General features: G+C 37.7%; 1 protein-coding gene across 3 annotated transcripts in view; it reads left to right on the forward strand.

Annotated features, from left to right (window-relative positions):
- The first annotated feature begins 803 nt into the window (after positions 1-803).
- Positions 804-21,185, forward strand: part of SCN10A (sodium voltage-gated channel alpha subunit 10) — a 99,599-nt gene continuing 79,217 nt past the window's right edge. For all 3 annotated transcript variants that reach the window (XM_059387943.1, XM_059387942.1, XM_059387944.1), the window contains exons 1-3: positions 804-1,070; positions 2,714-2,841; positions 5,833-5,913. In XM_059387943.1, the coding sequence (XP_059243926.1) occupies positions 804-1,070; positions 2,714-2,841; positions 5,833-5,913 (476 nt within the window). The remainder of the gene's footprint in view (positions 1,071-2,713; positions 2,842-5,832; positions 5,914-21,185) is intronic.

Below are 21,185 nucleotides of genomic sequence, written 5' to 3' on the forward strand. Positions count from 1 at the left end.
CTCATGAATCAATCATTTGAAGAAAGAATCAAAATCTTACTCATATGAGTTTTTTAAAGAAAAACTTTACATTAGAAGAAAAAAACAACTAAATAGGAAAATTAAATAATGTACTTTATTAAGAACAAAAAATACAAATATGCTGCCAAGCTTAGAGCATTAGGCACACAGCACACTCTTGGCTGGCAGGTGCAGCCATGTGCTCAAGGTAGTGGGCCTCCTCTCTCTTGTCATGTCCAGGAATGGCTGTCACTTCTTAAAAGCATATCATTGCATAATAAAAGAACAACAAAAAATGTTAATGCCTTCCATGCTTTTTAACAAATGCTTTTCAATGGGGAAAATTTTACTAGCATTGTTTTTGCCACAGACCACATGAACCAGTATTTGATGAATGCAAGTGAGAACCTGTTGCTCAGTGGTCATAGAATTGAGAAGAGAGGGCAGAGTGGCTAAATCTGGTGGTGGTGGTGGTGGTGGTGGTGAAGGAGCAATGGATGAAGGAGCCTTGTCTTAGAAGCTCATGGAGAACATAGCTCAACCCTGAGGGGCCTGGAGGAGGATTGAATAAACACCCTTTCCAGAGAATGCCACAGGGACAGTGAAACTCTGGGGAAAGCTCTGGGGAGAGCTCAGTGTGAGTTAAGGAAGGAACTGAGTTGGGGCAGGGGGTTGCTGTTCCAGCAAGGAAGTGTGAGTTAAGGAAAGAAATGGAGGGAGAGGGCCAATGGGCAAGCTGTTACCTCTCTGTTGTGATGTCCACTCTCATAAGAGTATAATTCTTCCTGAAGAAGAATGAGAAGATGGCATTCCCCTTTGGGTCCCTGGAAACTACCAATTTCCGTCGATTCACTCCGGAGTCACTGGTGGAGATTGAAAAGCGAATTGCTGCCACGCAGGCAGCAAAGAAAGCCAAAGATAAGCACAGGGAGAAGGACCAAGAAGAGAAGCCTCGGCCCCAGCTAGACTTGAAAGCTTGCAACCAGCTGCCCAAGTTCTATGGTGAGCTCCCAGCAGAGCTGATTGGGGAGCCCCTGGAGGATCTGGACCCTTTCTACAGCACACACCGGGTAAGGGTGATTGGCTGGGAAGGCTGTTCTGAGCTCTGGCAGAGGAAGCCTCTGCTCCACTCAGCCTAGGGCGTTCTCCTGACCTGGGTGATGTGGCTGTGAGCTAGACTCAGTTAATGACAAATGTATCCAACTCCCTCTTTGGTACTGTCTTCATATTTTTATATTTATGGTGGAGACCAATTAAACTCAAATCCTCAAAAGCAACAACAGCTGCTATGAAATTTTAAGAGGAAGTTGGCTGTTCTCTTGGATGACCACTGTCCTAGGATCTCCCATGATGTTGGCTGTCTTTGCAAAAGGGGGCAGGGATCCTGAGTCTTGGGGTGGGGGTAGAGTAGACAAGGGGATCAGAAATCAGGATGATTTAATGAGTGGTCCTCAAAGTTTGATCTCAGAATCCCTGGCGTTCCTTAAACTCTTTTAGTGGGTGAAGGAGGTCTTCTATACTATCTCTGTCTCACACACACAGTATAAGCAAAAGGGCATAAATAGTAACAAAAACTCTTTGGGGTCCTCAATAATTTCTTTTAACTTTATTTTTTCAGTGTTCCAAGATTCATTGTTTATGCACCACACCCAGTGCTCCATGCAATATGTGCCCTCCTTAATACCCACCACCAGGCTCACCCATCCTCTCATCCCTACCCCTCTAAAACCCTCAGAGTTTTCTCAGAGTCCATGGTCTCTCATGGTTTGTCTCCCCCTCCAATTTCCCCCAACAGCCTTCTTTCTCCTCTCCTTCATCCAATGTCCTCCGTGTTATTCCTTATACTCCACAAGTAAGTGAAACCATCTGATAATTGACCCTCTCTGCTGGACTTATATCACTCCGCATAATCTCCTCCAGTCCCAGTCCACGTTGATACAAAAGTTGCATATTCATCCTTTCTGACAGAGGCATAATATTCCATAGAGTATAAAAGTCTCCTGAAGTCATAACATTTGAGAACCACTAGTTTAAATGAGAGCTGCTTCATGACAATTTCCCTATTTGTATTGTGTCTTAGATGTTCCACACAGCAACCTCCCGCCCCCAAAATGATGTGTGCATGTTTGGGAGTTGGGAAGGACAGGAATCAGCCATCTCAAATATGGTTTATAGAGAAAATAAAAAGACACTAAAATGTCTTTCTCCCTCCTCTCACAGGCCAAGAACCCTCACCTTCCTAGATGCTCAGAGGCAAGGAGTAGCGAGGGCTAAAGGAGTAGCGAGGGGAGACCTAGGAGGCAGAGAGCAGAGGGAGCATCCCCACACCAGGGTTGATCTGCTAATCAGAAGAGGAATTTAATGCAGCCAGAACCATATCCTCCAATTGCCAGAATCCTGGCCCTGGGGCTGAAGCATCCCACCAGCCCCAGATCAGACTCCTGCCCACTGGGCACTCTCAGTGGGCTCATCTTGATGCACAGTCAGTCACTGACAGGGCCTGAGGTCTTGCGAGGAGGGTGAGAATGTGGCCCTCAGTCCTTGATCCCCACTACCTCTGCCCCTCCACTTGGCTCTCCACTAATGGATGCATGGTTCCCAGACCTCGTCTTGCTCATAAGCCTGAAATGATACCATTTGTACTCCAAACCATGATTGTGTGAGGATGCATACTTCTCACTTCAGGTCCACCTTCTGCTTTGTTTTGTTGTAGACGTTTATGGTGCTCAACAAAGGGAGGACCATCTCACGGTTTAGTGCCACTCGGGCCCTGTGGTTATTCAGTCCTTTCAACCTGATCAGAAGAACAGCCATCAAAGTGTCTGTCCACTCATATCCTTTGCACTGTTGCTTCTTCCACATGATTCCTTTAAAATCAGGCTTTGCCACTGTGTTCAGCACCTTCTTTAGAGGTTAGCAATATGGGTGTCCTCTAATTGAATCCTGAAACAACGAAAACATTGCATTGAGAGAAAAATGTCTGTGGCTTTAATATGTTCAACATCTGAAAGCTGTCCCAAGAAAGAGGAGGTGCTCGTGCAAGCCACAGGTGGGTTTAGACTAGTCTGGGCATGTACCACCTAAAAAAATGCCCTACTTATGAATGAGCTTTGCTGATATACAGGGCACATTCTTACCATGTGAGACGGGCTCATCTCACAATATAATAACCAATAAGAGGTCACCGAAGCTTCTTTGGCTTTTGAAATAGGCATGGGTTCTTACCCTGTGCCCTAGCCATGATGAGGACCGGCTGTTCATTGGGCAAAAGAGCAGCACCTGCCAGAGGACAAAGAGGACAGACAACAATGGGCAGAGCTTAGATTGTCTCAGTGGAACCACACTGGTCACAGACACTGCCAATATCCCAAGTTACCCCCAAACTACTAGCAGGCTACTAAGTTCAGTAGTCCAAAAAAATGTTAATAGTTCAAGGTTCATGCCATTGGGGAATATAGTAATGATTAGAGAAAAATCGGTCAAATGTCTGTATTATAATAACAGTTTTAGGTACCTTCAGAATCTGACTCCAGTTTTTGTTTTGTTTTGTTTTGTTTTTCAAGGCAAGCCAAACTAGGACAAAAAAGAGACTTTGGCTTCGTTTCCAAGGATCTTCCCTGGTGACTGTCCAAATTGGAAGTTCCTAATGACAAATTCAGCCCTGGCTTCCAGGAGGTTGATTTGCAAGAACAGCCTTGCCTCAGCTGCCTGACAGATGGTAGCCAGCCTCTTCTGGGGAGGCTCCAGTAAAAGGAGCTCTCTCCCCCCACTCTGGGGCAGCTTGCTGGATTGCTGGACAGCATTCAGTGAGCTGATAGCTCTGGCAAAGAGTCATTTCAAAAATTAAACTGCACTGCTCCATGTAGTTGCACTACATTTTCCTTTTACGTGTTTTATCTTTATGACCAAGCAGTGGGAGTTATATTTTCTTAATTCAATCTTGAATTTTCTGATCCTATAGAAGGATATTTAGTGGTAATAGTAGGCTACCATTTGCTAACTACCTCCTAAGTGTCATCACTGTCATAGGTACAGAAACCTTTGAAGAAGAGATTTGCATCCCCATCTTACAGATGATGAAATTGTTACTCAAAGGAATTAAATAAATTGTCCAAGGTCACAGAGTCAGTTAAGAGGCCCAGCCTGTACCCTGCTTAGAACAGTATCAGCAATAAGGAAGTAGGCCGTTAAGGGAAATGAACTGAGGTAATTTATTCTCTCAGTATGTCATCTCTACTTGGGTTTTTTTTTAAAAAATATATCCAATTACATAAAAATCACCAATAAAGAAAAACAGCAAATATACAAACTCCTCTCCACACATCCTGGTTCAGTTACATCTTAATTATCTGTAAGGAACAGCTAATTAGAAATGAAATCCCTTTAAAGAATCAAGTGACCAGTGAATATTCTTTTCATCTTGAAATTTGACGAATCATAATTGCTGGATGGAGTCATAGCTGGACAGAAAAGCTCTTAGGTGTCTCCTTCTCACAAAGCCTGTATTTATATATTTATATATTATATATTTAAATCTTATGAACTTGGTAGCTCCACTCCAAAAGATATTCTTCAAGGTATTGGAATTCCCAGTGTCCTATTACTAATATTTCACCAAAATTATAATTCTAATCAAATTTGCTATGAATGTTTCCACAAGTAATAGTGTAGGTAATATATTACCTTTAAAGGTTTGTGAAGTTGGAGATATGATTTTAATTTAATCCTTGGGTTAACATTTTCCTCCCATGTGAACACATTTCTTAATTTAATTGCAAGTCAACAGGAAAATGCAGTTTAATTAGCAGAATTTCCCTTTTCAAAATAGATGTGTTCCTAAGTAACTGTAAAACAGGGCACATTAAAGACATTTACAGAAAACTAAAATAGATTTAAATACTTCTGCTCAAACTGAAATTATGAAAGATGAGTGGTTCACTCTCTCTGTAGATCAAGCTTATCTTCAGACTTTGTTTTTCTTTAGGACATAATGGTTAGGAACCCAAGCTGGTCCTGAGAAAAATGTCCTGTGGGGGAAATTTTTCTTTGGGTTTTCTCCACCAACATTTCTTCCCATCAGGTTACCCCTTTCTACTCACCTTCTTCAGTGTCACCTTCCCCTTGTGATAATCCTGTGGTTCAACCTTGAATATTATCATCTCTGGTTAGAAAGAGTTCTCCATCCCAGCCTAATTCTATCTGGAATTTTCTCCTTGCAGCAGCATTTTACATCCCTGTGCCTGCCTCCACCATTTCTAGCCAGGGGCCCATTTCCTCAGTGCGACTGATCTCAGCTAAGTGGGGAAAACCATCCAACTCAACTAATTCCCATGACAGCTGGTAACCCTCCCTTTAGCTCTAACTTCCTAGAAGTAGTCTGTCTTTTAGGAAAAAAGAGACACTTCCTGGACAAAATTTCAGGCTACATTGAATCATAAAGTGAAGGTGTCAGGGAAGAAAGGCATTTTAGAGAAAGGATTCTTGTTTTCTTCCATCTTGCTGAGGGTTCTGTTATTAATCTGAGGTCACATCTCAGCACCATATAGCTAACTAACTTGTACAGCCTTGGAAAGATTATTTAAGTTTTCCAGCCTGTTTTACAAAGTATAGATATGATATTTACATACAAGTTCGGTTGTATTAGAAATAATGTGAATGAAGTAACCAGCCCGGCATAGGCACTCAGTAAATGTTAGCAGCTGTTATGTGACAAGTTCAAAAAGCTGATCCTAGCTAAAAGCTATGAATTTAATAATTCAGCATCAAGGTGATTATAGGTGACATCAGAGAAGCATGGCAACTCTCAGCTTTTCCTTAACACAGTCTGCTCAGGTGGTTCAGTCTATTTATTACCGTCACTATTTTGGTCAATTGTGTGGGCATGACCCAAACTGAGCTTCCAGAAAGAATTGAGTAAGTAGATTTGCTGTCACTGTCATACCTGGGCCTCCTCTTTCTGTCCTTCTCTTCCTTCCCTTGGCAGCTTTTTTCTTTTATTTTTCCTGCCGGTCTCATTTGAGTATTGCATGCTTTGGGGTGGTTAGATATTTCCTTTTCTGTGGACTTTGGTGCATAAAGACACATGTGGTTTTCAACTGTGGAGAACTATCAGTTGTTGGTTCTCAACCTCGGAATCCCCTGGGGAGATTTTAAAAACATTAATGCCTGGGTCTCCATCTCAGAGAGTCTGATTTCATGGGTCTGGGGTGGTCTGGGCAAATGAGCTTCCCCAGTTACCTGCTGCATTCCCCTGCTAGGTGCACACATGAACCAAGTTTAAGGATGGCCTACTCTGAGAGGCAGGTGCAAAACTGAGACAGAAAGAAGAACAAATGGTTCTGGAACATATTCAGAAAACTACCCATGAATAAAGCTGTTTATGTTATCATGGCTCATATACTTCAAAGTGACCTTAATATTCCTGAGAGTATTCTCTTTCCCTGGGTTAGCAGATGGAACCCCTGCAGTTTGGGAGCATAGGAACTTTCCATAAACTCCTGCACCAACACGTCCAGGAGGGGTGCCCCCAGCTCAGCGTAAGACTGACATACATTTGCCTCAATAATAGGAACTCTGTAGAAATTTCTTTTTTGAACTTCTAAATTTTTAAAAAAAATTTTTGCTGGTCATAACATTAATACATGCCACAATAGAAAATACACTTGACCCTTGAGCAACATAGGTTTAAACTGTGTGGATCCACTTTTACATGAATTTTATAAAAATAAGTATACTACAGTACTATCAATGTATTTTCTCTTCCTTAGGATTTTCTTAGTAACATTTTCTTTTTCTAGCTTATTTTACTGTAAAAAGACAGTATATAAGACATATAACCTACAAAATATGTGCTAATTGACTGTTGATGTTATTGAATGGCTTCCTGTCAACAGTATGCTGTTAATAGTTAAGTTTTGGGGGAGGCAAAACTTATATGTGGGTTTTTACTGTATGAGAGGTGTCAGTACCTTTAACCTCTAAGTTTTCCAAGGGTCCACCATATGTTGTATTTCTATTAATAGATTAAAGAAGGCTAATCAGGTGTCACCTTAACTGATGCTAACAAATCATTTGATAAAGTTTAATATCTGCTTATAATTAGAAATACCAAGGAAAGAAGGAATAGAAGGGAATTGCTGCACTCTGATAAAGGGTAATTACTTTGAAGGAAGTAACAAACAGCATGCTTAATTGTGAAACATGGCTAGCTTTCCCTTTGAAGTAAGAAACAAAAAGAAAGAAAGGGAAGATGTCAGTTTCATCAGTCCTATTTAACTTCATAAATGAGAGCCCAGCCAGCATAGTAAGGGAAGGAAAAGAAAAAAATATATATAAGAATAAGAAAAGTAGCAAAGATGCCATGATCTACAGATAATACAACTGCATGATACAACAGCCAATATAATCTAGAGATAAACTATTAAAGTTAACAAGACAGTATAGAAAGGTAGCTGGGTAAGTTAATATACATAAATTAGTTACATATTTATATACTAGCAACAAACAGAAAATAGCCAGGTTTTTAAAAATATCAGTTACACTGCTGTTTTAAAATATCAAGTATCTAGAAAGAGGATTATCAAAGTATGAATAAGATCTCTACAAAGAAAATTATGAAAAATATTGAGTAATATTACAGAAAACCCAATAAATGGAGAGATGTATTACATTCCTGGATTTAAAGTCACAATATTTTAAGACTTCCCAAAATAGCTAATAAATTTAATATGAGCCCAGTCAAAATCCCAATAGGCTTTTCTTTTTTTATATTACTCAACAACCTGGCTCAAAGATTTATATAAAATTGCAAAGAGCAAATTATAACCAGGATACTTCTGAGGAAGAAATACAAGGTGGAAAAAGAGAACTGGCCCTCAGGATGTTAGAATGTATTGTAAAGCTCTAATCATTGAAAATGTGTGTGACTAGGGTTGGATTAGTCAGACTAGTGGGACAGAATTGTTGGCTCATCAACAGGCCAGTGCACATACAGACATTGAATTTGTGCTGATGGTGGCACAGTGGAACAGTGGGGAAAAGGCAGTTCTCAATAAATGATGCTGAAGAATTGGGAATCTTAACAGAAAAATTACTTTGCTCATCACAGCAAGTGTCCTCCTTAATGTCCATAACCCATTAAGCCCTTCTCCCCATGCACCTTCCCTCCAGCAACCCTCAGTTTGTTTCCTAGAGTTCAGTATCTCTTATGGTTTGCCTCCCTCTCATTTTTTATCTTATTTTATTTTTCCTTCTCTTCCCCCTTGTTCATCTGTTTTGTTTCTTAAATTCCACATATGAATGAAACCATATAGTATTTGTCTTCCTGTGACTGACTTATTGCTTAGCATAATACCCTCTAGTTCCAGCCACATCGTTTCAAATGGCAAGATTTCTTTCTTTTTGATGGCTGAGTAATATTCCAGTGTGTGTGTGTGTGTGTGTGTGGTGTGTGTGGTGTGTGTATACACACACATATACATATATATCATCTTCTTTATCCATTCATCTGTCACTGGACATCTGGGCTCTTTTCATATTTTGGCTATTGTGGATATTGCTGTTATAAACATTAGGGTGCCTGTGCCTGTGCCTGTTTGTATCACTATTTTTGTATCTTTTGGATAAATACCTAGTAATGCAATTGTTGGGTCATAAGGTAGCTTTATTTACAACTTTTTTGAGGAAACTCTATGCTGTTTTCCACAGTGGCTACACCAGTTTGTGTTCCCACAAACAGTGTAAGAAGGTTTGTCCTTTCTCTGCATCCTCACCAACATCTGTTGTTTCCTAAGTTGTTCATTTTAGCCCTTCTGACCAGCGTGAGGCAGTATCTTCTTGTGATTTTGATTTGTATTTCCCTGATGCAAGTGATGTTGAACATTTTTGTGTGTGTGTGTTAATCATTTTTATGTCTTCTTTGGAGAAACATCTGATGAATCACTAAATTCTATCCCCAAAACTAACAATATACTATATGTTAATTAAATTGAATTTAAATTTTTTAAAAAAGAAAAATTACTTTGAACATCCAACTTTATGCCACATACAAGAATCAATTCTAGGTAGATTAAAATCTAAATTTCTTTGTGAAAGACGAAACATAAAGATTTTAGGGGAAAAATGAGAATTTCTGATGAACTCAGTTTAGAGAGAGATTTATTACATGTGACAAAAGAAGCAGTAACCATAGAGGAAAAAACTGATACATTTTCGCACACTAAAATTAAGTACGTATGTTCATCAGAAGACAATTTTGTAAGAGCGTGAAAGCAAGCCTACTGAGGAAGAGATATTTGCAACACGTGTACCTAAAAAGTGTTTATATCCAGAAGATGATCCCCTACAAATCAAGTAGAAACACATCAGAGCAACCAACTTTGAAATGAGCAAAAAATTTGTATAGATATTTCACAAAAGCAGAAACCCAAATGGCCAATTAACATAAAAATTTTCTTAATCTTTTTCTTAATCAAGGAAATGTGATTTAAAATTACACAGAGAGATTATTATAAATGCATCAGATGAGGGAAATTTAAAATTTTGACAATACCAAGTATTAAAAAAGATATAAAATAACAGAAACTCATATAATGCTGGGAATGTAAATTTGTCCAACTTCTTTGGAGATCAATGGATATCATCAAATACAGGTGCAGATACACATAGACTGTGATTATTAATTAAACTCTTAGATACATAAAACGCTCAACAGAAATATGTGTGGGCTCCAAGATAGAGCTATGAGAAAGTTTATGAACACTGCCCATAGAAAGCCCCAATTGGAAACAACCTAAATGTCCAAAAATTTTGGAATATGTTAAATATCTCTCTTACATTCTTAAAATGGAATAATGTACAGCAATGAAAATGAATAAACTATAGTCCACAAAACAAAGATGAAAAAGGCCAGACACAAAAGAGTGCATAAGTATGACTCCATTTATACAAAATTCATAAACAAGCAGAAATTAACTATTCTGTTTAGACATGCTTACTTAGGAGCTCAAAAATACAAATGAAACCTTTAAGACAGAGAAAGGAGGACATAATTGGGAAGAGGCTTGTGGGGTGTTTACAATGTTCCATTTAGCGACATGAGTAGTTATCTCACGGCCACTATGGACTGGATTATGTCTCCCCAAATTCACACATGGAAGGCCTAACCCACGTGATATACTGGAGAAAGGGCCTTTAAGGACAGTGCTATGGTTCAAAGAGGTCAGGAGGGCAGAGCCATGACCCAGTAGAACTGGTGTCCTTGTACAAAGGGGAATGGAGCCCAGAACTCTCTCTGCCAAGTGAGGACACAGTAAGAAATCAATCCTTAGCAAGCCAAGAAGAGGGTTCTCACCAGAGCCTCTCCAAGAGGCACCTTCAACTCCAATTTCCAGCCTCTAGAACCATGAGAAGTCAATTTCTGTACTTTAACCACTCTGTCTATGGTACATTGTTATGGTAGACCGAGCTAATACATAAGTGTTCATTTTATAATGAATTTATAATTCATGTGCATTTGTATTATGCACATTACATATCACAATAAATAACTTAAAAACAAAATGATTTTTTTTAAATGGCCATTGCATATAATGCAGACAACTGAAAAATATAAATCAGAAGAGAGGAGGTAGAGAAATCACTGTCGGTATTTCAGGTTATTATCTTCTCTCCCTCTCTTAGTCTTTCTCTCTCTCTTTCTATTGTGTGTGTGTGTATATATATGTATACATGTATATATATATACATCTATTTGAAGATCTAATTGGCTTTATCAAATGATTCATGCACCAGGCAGCAGCCCATCTAGCAAGCAGAGAGGCACTGAGAGGAGTTGTACAAAATGGAAGTCTTCATAGATAGGAGGGTGGGGGCAAGAAAGTTATTAGCAAAGGCAAAAGATTCTTCCAGAGGGGGCAGTTTGCTAGGGGAAAAAACAAGGTGTCTTCTCATGCAGAATACCTCATCTTTCTTTGGGGGATGAAGAGGACCTAAGTGGCAGACTCTTAGATGCCAATGGAAAGAACAATTTCCTGATTGACCAGTCAAGGCCCTATTTCCAGGGGAGGCTGAAACTTCCAATAGATTGGATTTTAAGCCCCCATTTGGGAACTCAGTCTAAGTGGCACCCTTTCGGGTCTGCAGTTTTCTTAACTATATATAGGCTGAGATTGTATAGCATGTAAAATCTCTATCCTTATTTTGAACTTTTAATGCAAAGCATTTTCTCTCAAAAGTAAGAGTTATTTGGGGATCCTGGTTAAATATGGAAGATAGCATGCATATGTTTTACCCCAACCCTCTCAGAACGCCAATAAAATGACAGCATGGGAAAAGAACGGTATAAATATACAAGAACAAAGAGAAGGAGAAAGAAAAGCGCAGAGGACAAAGATGTCATAACAATCTCAGAGGGCCAAAAGTGGGTGGAGGCCTGATAAATGACTCAGCACATCGGGGTTTGTTAACCGAGGTGACTGTAAAGAGGGATAAAAATGACAATCAAGGCATTTACCCCTAAAACCTCAGAGGCCCTGAAAATGTGAACATGATACAAATAGCAATAAGAGGAAAGAAAGAACGTGGGAGCAGAGTATGTTCACTTACTGCTGCTTCTGTAATAGCAAGGAATTAAAGAGTATTCTTTAAAGTAGATAAATCAAGGAATGAAAAATAATTATATTTGACAGTACAAAGGTTAGCACTAAAAAAACACAACTAAGTACAATCAGATGATGCATAAAACAGAGGGGAAAAGAAAATTGCCAAATGGAATGTAAAGAGATAGCATACTAAGGGTGATACATTACAACATTGCAGTTATAATTATGAATTTACAAAGGCAACTGCTAGATTTAAAATAAAAACTGTTCTAAGTTTCAAATCACACACACAAAAAGCAAATAAAACATACCAGACAATGAAATATTTTTAAAACTATTAAATACATAACTTAAAGTTACACAAACAAAGATCAAACAACTCTGTTATGTTAATAAATATAAATGGATTGGATTTATCTGTTGTCTTCACACATATTCATATATAACAAAGCAATAGCCAAGTTTATGTTGAATAAAATATACTGCTCCAGGTGTTTCAGAAAGGTCAAAATTAATGAATGGACAAAGATATAAGCCAAGGCACACAAAAAGAGCAGGAAGTCAGATGTGAATATCAAAGAAGGTGGTATCTAGGCCCAAAGTCATCAAACAGGATAAAAATGACACTTTGTAATGCTAAATAATCCAAAACAGTAACCTATATCTTTGCAATAAGTAATATGGCAACAATGTTCATAAATTGAAAATTATGACACTATAAGGTAAATAAAAACGTTATAAGGATTAGAAAGTGTAATTAATTCTTTCAGCCCATAACAGATCAAGTGTATAAAAAAGTATGTAAAGATATATAGATGACCTGAATAATTAATAAGACACATCTGATTCATATATATCAAACTGTATTCCCTAAAAAATAGAGAATATACCTCCATACAAATTGGCCAAATATTAAATCACAACAAAACCTCAAATAGCTCCAAAAAGTAAAAAGATGAGAAACATCCTCTGATCACACAGTAATAAAGTAAAAACAAAATTAGGGGGAAAAAAAGACATTTCCATTTAGAAATGTTAAAAACCTTTCAACTCTTATATTTAAAAAAATAGTACAAACTAAAGTTATAGAATTTCTAGGGAAGAAAAAATTTTAAAAGCACTTTATTTAGAACCTATAGAGTATAGTTAAAGATATTAAGGGGATAATCCATAGAATTAAAGCAGAGAATATTTATTTCAGTACAAAATGAAAAGAATTATTTAAGCACCTAATATAAAACCAGAAAAAGAACAATATATGAAAGGAAAATTGGAAAAAAATTTAATAACTTCAAAGAAAAACTTAACGAGTTAAGAAATAGTAAAACAGGGGTACCTGGGTGGCTCTGTCAGTTAAGCATCTGTTTTTTTTATTTCAGCTCAGGTCATGATATCAGGATCCTGGGATCAAACCCCACCTTGGCCTCCATGCTCATTGTGGAGTCTGCTTGGGATTCTCTCTCAGCCTCTACCTCTACCCCTCCCCTGGCTCATGCTCTCTCACTATTTCTCTCTAAAATAAATAAATAAATAAAATCTTTGGGGAAAAAAAAGAAATAGAAAAACAGTAGAAATAATGAATCCAAAAGCTGTTAAAAAATATGTGTGTGAGATCTTTATACTGAAGGATAACAAAACACAACTGAGAGAAATTTTAAAGTATCAAATAAATTTAGCAATATCTTATGTTCAGGGATTAGACAAACTCACCAGCTGTTAAAATGCCAGTGTTGTCCAAATTAACCTATAGATCTATGATCCATAATCTATAGATTTGATAAAGTCCCAATGAAAATCCTAGCAGTTCTGTAGGAACTGAATAGATTTTGCTTACATGGATGAAGCAAAATTTACTTAACTATTATCCTATTGATAGGCACTATGTTGACCCTAATCAACATAATCTCCATATTCTGCAATCTTGATTCTTCAGTGAGTATCCTTCCTTACACACACATCTTTGAACACATAACACTGGTACCTGTGAGAGATGAATTCTCAGAAGTGGAGTTGCTGGGTTAATTTTTGAAATATTACCAAGTTGTTTTTCAAAGCTGTGCTAATTTCCATCCCCACTATTACTAAATTCACTCTTTATCATATTTCGTATGAACTGCATTGTTGACAAAACTTCCTTTATAAACACACTTCGAAAAAAAATTCTCATTTCTAGAAATGAGCAGGGAGGGGATGATGTTCAGTATCTTTGGCCCTATTAAGATGATCAGATTCCAGATTTTATTTTTGAGAGGCAAACTGATAACAGTCACTGGTTGTTTACTATGTTGCTGAGAGCCCAAAGGAAAAGGGTAAATGTCCCTGGCATAGCCTGGGACTACAAAGATAGTGCTGTGTATTCTTGAGTAGAAATGAGATCATAGCCAGTGAGGAATCAGAAGCCAGTCCTATCACCATGTTCTTGATACAGTGTTTTGGACACAAGCAGTTCCCATCCCTTATCTCCCCTCCCAGCCATGATAGCTCCCTGAAACATTAGCTTTGCACTGCTACCTGCTGGCAAAGTTAGGCCCCCACCTCTCTGCCTGCCTGCCTGCCTATCTGTCTGCCTGTGAGAAGATTTCATATACATATTTCATTTTTAAATCCCTTCTTGGGCTCTGAAAGAAACTAGAGATTCACTGAAGCTAAAGAGGGGGAGGATATATCAGATTGGGCCCCAGATTGCTGGAGATAAAAAATGCAGAAGGATGTCCCACCATCCTCACCCTCTGAGCTCACGTAGAATCACTAAAGGGGTCCTTCAACAGCCCTGGGACACCCATCACTAACCATACTGAGAATCTGGAGAAGCAGTTGACAAAATACAGCAATTTGGTCGCAGGGAAAAGCACAGTGGAAAGATAAATGTTTTCTCACCCGGAAAAAACACATGAAATAAAACGGAACCTGTGGTGAACAGGGGAGGGGCACCTGTGTTACCTGCATGAAGTACAGTTTTGTGATTTTCAGGTGTACACGAATGCATCACATTGCATCACATTGTATGCACGCTCTAGCTGAAACTTTTTAAATCAACCTTGTGTTTTTGAGATGGGTTTAAGTGGATACATGTAGACCTAGTTCATTCATTTGTTACTGCTATATAATATTCCATAAAGGTTTTCTGTATTTTCTTCTAAAAGTCCTAGTATTTCTTTTTACCTTTAGATATTTCATCCCCTGCTAGACTTTAACATGTATGCACATGGCTTGAGATAGGCTTCTGATATTTTTCTGTATGGATTATCCCAACGCCATTTTTAATGGATCATCATTCCCTGAGTGATTCCTCTTACTCCCTCTGTCATGCACCAGATTCTTGTGCATACTCAGGTCTGTTTCTCCTGGGCATTGATTTGTTACTCCATCAGGAGTAACCTGATTGATTTCTTACTCCATCAGGAGACCACACAGGTCTAAATGTTTGATGATAAAATTTGACCTGTTGATAAGAACTGCCCTCCTTATTTACCTTCTTGAAAATCATTAGTCCTTCTCTTTACTTTTCTATAATTTAAGGGTCATATTTTCAAGCTTTTTCCTTACAAGTCTCTTATAACTTTGATTGTAAATCCACTGAATTTATTGATTACCACTGGGAGAACTGCCACATTTGTAATATCAAGACTTCCCTCATATCAGCGTGGGGTAGCTCCCAATTTACACAGGCCTTATTTTATATTCTTCTGTAACATTGTTCTATGTAAGATTCTTACGTTTCTTATCCTTAGGTATATTATTATCACTTTGGTCATCCTTTTGAATATATATTTTTACTTTACCAATAAAATAATGTCTACATACTGGTTTTGCATCCAGCAACCTCGCTGAACTGAACAAGCTCAACATTTTTCTATAGATTAGCTTGAGTTTTCTATTTAAGCAATTATATTATCTGCAAATAATGATGAAATTTTTTCTTTATGAGTCTTATATGACTTGTTTGTTTTTCCTATCTTTTCAAACTGGCTGGACATTCAGCACATTGCTGAACTGAAGCTACAATAGTAAGCATATTTCTTTTGCCATTGATTTTAAAGAGTATGCTTCTAATTTTCACTATTATCAGGGTGACTATAGGATTCTCATAATTAGCCTTTATCAAGTTGGGGGAATTTCTTTCCACTCTTGGCTTGTTAAAAGTTTCATTATGAATGGTTTCTATCAATATTTCTATTTCATTATCTTTCATCTGTTAATAAAGTAGGTTACATTAATAAATTTTCCAATATAATTTTAATAGTTCCAGGTTGATCATTGCTGGATTCAACTTGCCAGTATTTCATTTGCTCTGTCTTGGTAAATGAGGCTGATTTATAATCTTCTCTCGTAAGTTGTCCCTTTGGGCTGCTTTTCACGTCTCTGCCTCACTATCTTCCTTCTGTATTGTCCCTGGGAACTCCAAAGTCTTCTCACTGTTTTGCATAGTAATTCAGGTATCTTCTTCCCCTACAATGTTCCTTAGCAAGTTACCCAAGGATCTCTGTTGGTCACTAGTTTCTCAGTAGCCTCTAAATAATTTCACAGATAAGAAGGAAAAGCAATGCAGTTCTTTCATGCATAATTTAAATATCTAAAATGTATGTTAGATCATAATTTTCATAGAATTTCTGACCTTTTTATGTTCTTAAAAGCAGTGTATATGTTTCATAGACTGACAGTTCATGCTGATTAACATGAAGTTAATCATGTGTAGTTTATCCCAACTAATGTACTTTATCGTCACCCAACAGTTCCTGTTTACATTTTTTAAACTTGCATTTGTCACTGTTACCCTTGCATTGCATAATATCACAGTTCAAAAAAAATGAATCATTTCAAAAGTGGTTTGCAGAAATACAACAATGGTGATGAAAATAAAAAAGTACACCTCACAATATGAAGTAAGTTCACGGATATAAATAATGAATGGACTCTGTCATAAATACAAAGCTGGAATCTGAGGCAAGTCATGAGACAAGTGGACAGTTTTATTTTATTATCTGCTAATAACATTTTCATCAAATAATAATATACTACTGAAAGTTCCATATTATTTTCCAAAATACTGAAAGTTCCATATTATTTTCCAACAAATCTTATCAACCTCACTTTTAAACCAGTTGACTATTCCTAGTACAAAAACAAAATTAGATGTGCTGTGATAACCACTGTGAATTGTATAAGACTGATGAGTCACAGACCTGTACCTCTGGAACAAATAATACATTATATGTTAATAAAATTAATAAATAAAATAATCACCAAGAAGAAAAAAAAAACAAGAAACAAAATTAGGCTTTCCACTAAAAGTGATCAACACTTGATGTTAAAGGTTGAAAAGACATGAAAACTGTAGTGTCCTCATTCCTCCTTGCAGCAAAAACAAATACAACTATAACCTTGCTGGTAAGACATGAAACCAGCTTCCAAATCAATGACAAATATTGTAGTTGGAAAGAAAGCAACAAGCAATTGGTGCAATAGGAGTTCTTATAAGAACTACTGCATTTCTTATAATGCGACTGGCATTTAAAATCAATGACTGTTACATATATAAACAAGAAGACATTCCACTTTGTAGTTCAATGAAACTATGGATATACCAGTTTTCAGTATACATTCACCATATATGTGAGAAAGAAGTGATCAATGACCTTGGTCTTATTTATCATGTAGCTAATTTTAAAAGAAGAGATTTCTGGTTTAATTCATTAAAGATTAGCTTGTAAACTTAAAAACGCATGTTAGGGTGTGCACCAAAGTTCTTAGCTATTCACAAGCACTATTCACAAGAACCAAAAGGTGGAAACAGTCCGAATGTCTGTCAACGGCTGAAAAGATAACAAAATGTGATAGATTTATTGATGGACAATAGAATATTATTCAGCATGAAAAATATTATTCAGCATGAAAAATGGTTGTTTCAGGGGTACAGGTCTGTACCCCTGAAACAAACAATACATTGTATGTTAATTTTTAAAAAAAGAATGAGATTCTGACACATGCTTCAACACGGATGGACCTTAAAAAACATTATGCTGAGTAAAATTAGCCAGATACTAAAGGACAAATTGTATGACTTGTCTGATTCCACTTATATGAGTTACCTAGAATAGGAATTTATGGAGACAGAAAGTAGAATCGAAGTTGCCAGGGACTAACCCAGGGAGGACTAAGGAGTTGTTTGATGAGTACTGAGTTTCTTTTTGGGATACTAAAAAAGTTTTGGAGACGGATAGTGGCCATGGTTGCTCAATGTTGTGAAGACACTTAATGCCACTGAATTGCGTACTTAAAATGGTGATGGCAGTAAATTTTATGTTATGTATGTTTCACCACAGTTGCTTGGGGGGTTGGGGGAAAGACCCACAGAACTTGTACTGAAGAAACTCCAGTCACATGGTTAACAAGGAAAGGCATCACTCTACAAACGAAAAGACACTGCTTCCAAATGCACTACATCCCTCATTCGTGGAAAAAAGTGGGGGTCCATAGCATGCCTTCAGACCCTGAGTTGCCTTTGAGGGGCACAGCGGAAATTGTGAGTACAAACTGACTGTGGTCACTTAGCCTAAATCTCCACAGCTGACAGGGCTGGGATGAAAGTGAGTATAAGATGCTGCTTTCCCACACTGGATTGCCGTGACGGGCAAACAGAAAAGACTTAGAGTGTTTTAAAATAAGGAATAGAATCTTTTAAAATGGCCATTTCTACTAATACACATGGTCTGTCTCAGCGATACATTTAGGATTTTGAACAGTATGATCTTTGACTTCAGGGTCTAAACACCAGGATTTTTTGATGATCAGACACCAGGATTTCTTAAGACTGAACAGTGGGGCAAATGGTTTGATGGCTGAGAGTTTGACTTTCTCAATACCCAGTGATTTTCTTCCTCCATTAGGAGTGTCTTTGCATATTAAAAATCACATCCAAACATGGCAACAGAACATAAAAAAATACCTTGTGAGCCAAATGCCACCAGAAAGAGGGTACAACTCTGTCAGCTACTGTCCCCCGAGTTGAGACCGTTAACCCTCCAGCTTCTGGTGGTGTTAATGCCTCGGCTTGCGTCCTCTGGTGAAACACTGAAATTAGTCTTCAGAACTCTGTCCATAATTTCTGGATCTGCATTTGATCTGAAAAGCCAGAAATATCCGTCAAAGCTTCCCAACAACCTATAATTCTGAGTTAAGGTTTTCTAATTTAGAAAACATAAAGAGTTGGGGCGGGGGACCAACAAGATATGAAAGCTGACAGCTCAAGCAGCCATCCAGCCAGATATAGATTTCTTCGTGAATAATTTCAAACACTATTTCCCTCTCACAGATATGAAAAGACATTACCGCTATTCTCTTTTCATGTGATTTTTACTTTTACATAAGGTACAGAGATTTACAGTTTAAAAGGTCACAGAGTTCTACAAAAATTCTAACAAAACAACAGCTTCATGCTTCTCATCTCCTTGTCGCTAATCCTGTATTTCCAGAGGCGAGCGCTGTCAGCTTTTTTACCTTTTTATCCTGATACTTCCCTCTCTCCGATAAGATACTCATACTGTATTTTTTATTTTCCCACTTTAGATGTTATCTATGGGCTTTCTGTTGTGGAAAAAAAAGAATTAGGTGTACGTACCCACACGTAATTCCTCTCGCACTTATTTTCATATTGTAGTTATATTATCATCTGGGGTTAGGTAATCAGACGATGCATACGTCCCCTGACTACAGATGCGATTATGTAATAGTATTGCCAAGCAAATGGCATGACAGCTGTGTCATGCAGTGTCCTTTGATTACATGCTCCTTTCGCTTTCTCTAGAGTTAATACAGATTTCATTACTTTATTTGCTCTGATTTCTATGTCTTTACCCTAATTTTCTCCCAAACTCTTCTCCAGAGGTTTATTCATTGCTTCAATTTAGTCAAACGTATCAGGCTATCCATCAGTTTCCTGGAGTCCTCCATCTCCTGACTCAGTGTGGCCTAGGTGTTCTCAAGGCATGATGCACAGACCTTTGCTGGAGATTTCCCCTTCTCCATTTTCTTTTAGAATCCATATTTCTCTCCCCTGCATCCCCAGATCTTCCTCTTTGTTGGTCACTTTCTTATTTGGGTGGAGCATCTTATGGTAACTTTCTTAGAAGGGTAGATGAAAGTACATTTTCTGAGACATGGTATATCTGTAAATATCTTTATTTTGCCCTCATAATAACAGTTCAGCTGAAGAAGAAATTCTATATTAGAAATTATTTTCCTAAAAATTTTGAAGGTATTTGTTTCATTGTCTGATACCCTCCAAGGTTGCCATTAATAAATCTGATGATACTTTGATTCTTAATTTTCTGGATGTAACCTATGATTTTCACTCCCTCAAAAAAAGTTATGGTCTTCTGTCTGTGTACAATGTTCTGAAATTTGGTGACGTTATGCCTTGAAATTCATTCATTTTCCTGAACACTTCTAGGTGTTTCCAACTGAATACTTAGATCCTTCAATTTTCAGAAATTTTCTTGAATTATTTCTTTGATAACTTTCTCTAGTTTTGTTGTCTATTTCTAGACCTCCTATTGGTCAACATTGTACCTACTGGTCTGACTCTAATTTTCATGCTTATAAACCACCATTTCTTTTGGTCCTACTTCCAGGGAGATCTCTTTAATTTTATTTCCACCTCTTCTATTAATGTCTTACTTTTGCTATCATGTTTTTATTTTCAAGTTCTGTTCTGTTCTTTGAATCATTTTTACAGCCTTCTGTTCTTGTTCTAAGTATCCCATATCATTTCATTGCTTAACTCTCTAAAAATATTTATGACTTTTTAAAATTTATTTTTTATTTTCAGCATAACAGTATTCATTGTTTTTGTACCACACCCAGTGCTCCATGCAATTCGTGCCCTCTCTAATACCCACCACCTGGTTCCCCCAACCTCCCCCCCCACACTTAAAACCCCTCAGATTGTTTTTCAGAGTCCATAGTCTCTCGCGGTTCACCTCCCCTTCCAATATCCCCCAACTCCCTTCTCCTAACCCCCCAATGTCCACCATGCTATTTGTTATGCTCCACAAATAAGTGAAACTATATGATAATTGACTCTCTCTGCTTGGCTTATTTCACTCAGCATAATCTCCTCCAGTCCCATCCATGTTGCTACAAAAGTTGGGTATTCATCCTTTCTGATGGAGGCATAATACTCCATAGTGTATATGGATCACATCTTCCTTATCCATTCGTCCATTGAAGGGAATCTTGGTTCTTTCCACAGTTTGGCAACTGTGGCCATTGCTGCTAAAAACATTGGGGTACAGATGGCCCTTCTTTTCACTATCTGTATCTTTGGGGTAAATTCCCAGTAGTGCAATTGCAGGGTCATAGGGAAGTTCTATTTTTAATTTCTTGAGGAATCTCCACACTGTTCTCCAAAGAGACTGCACCAACTTGCATTCCCACCAACAGTGGAAGAGGGTTCCCCTTTCTCCACATCCCCTCCAACACATGTTGTTTCCTGTCTTGGTAATTTGGGTCATTCTAACTGGTGTAAGGTGATATCTCAATGTGGTTTTAATTTGAATCTCCCTGATGGCTAGTGATGATGAGCAT

The sequence above is a fragment of the Mustela nigripes genome, chromosome 2, assembly GCF_022355385.1.
Source record: "Mustela nigripes isolate SB6536 chromosome 2, MUSNIG.SB6536, whole genome shotgun sequence".
Classification (NCBI taxonomy): Eukaryota; Metazoa; Chordata; class Mammalia; order Carnivora; family Mustelidae; genus Mustela; species Mustela nigripes.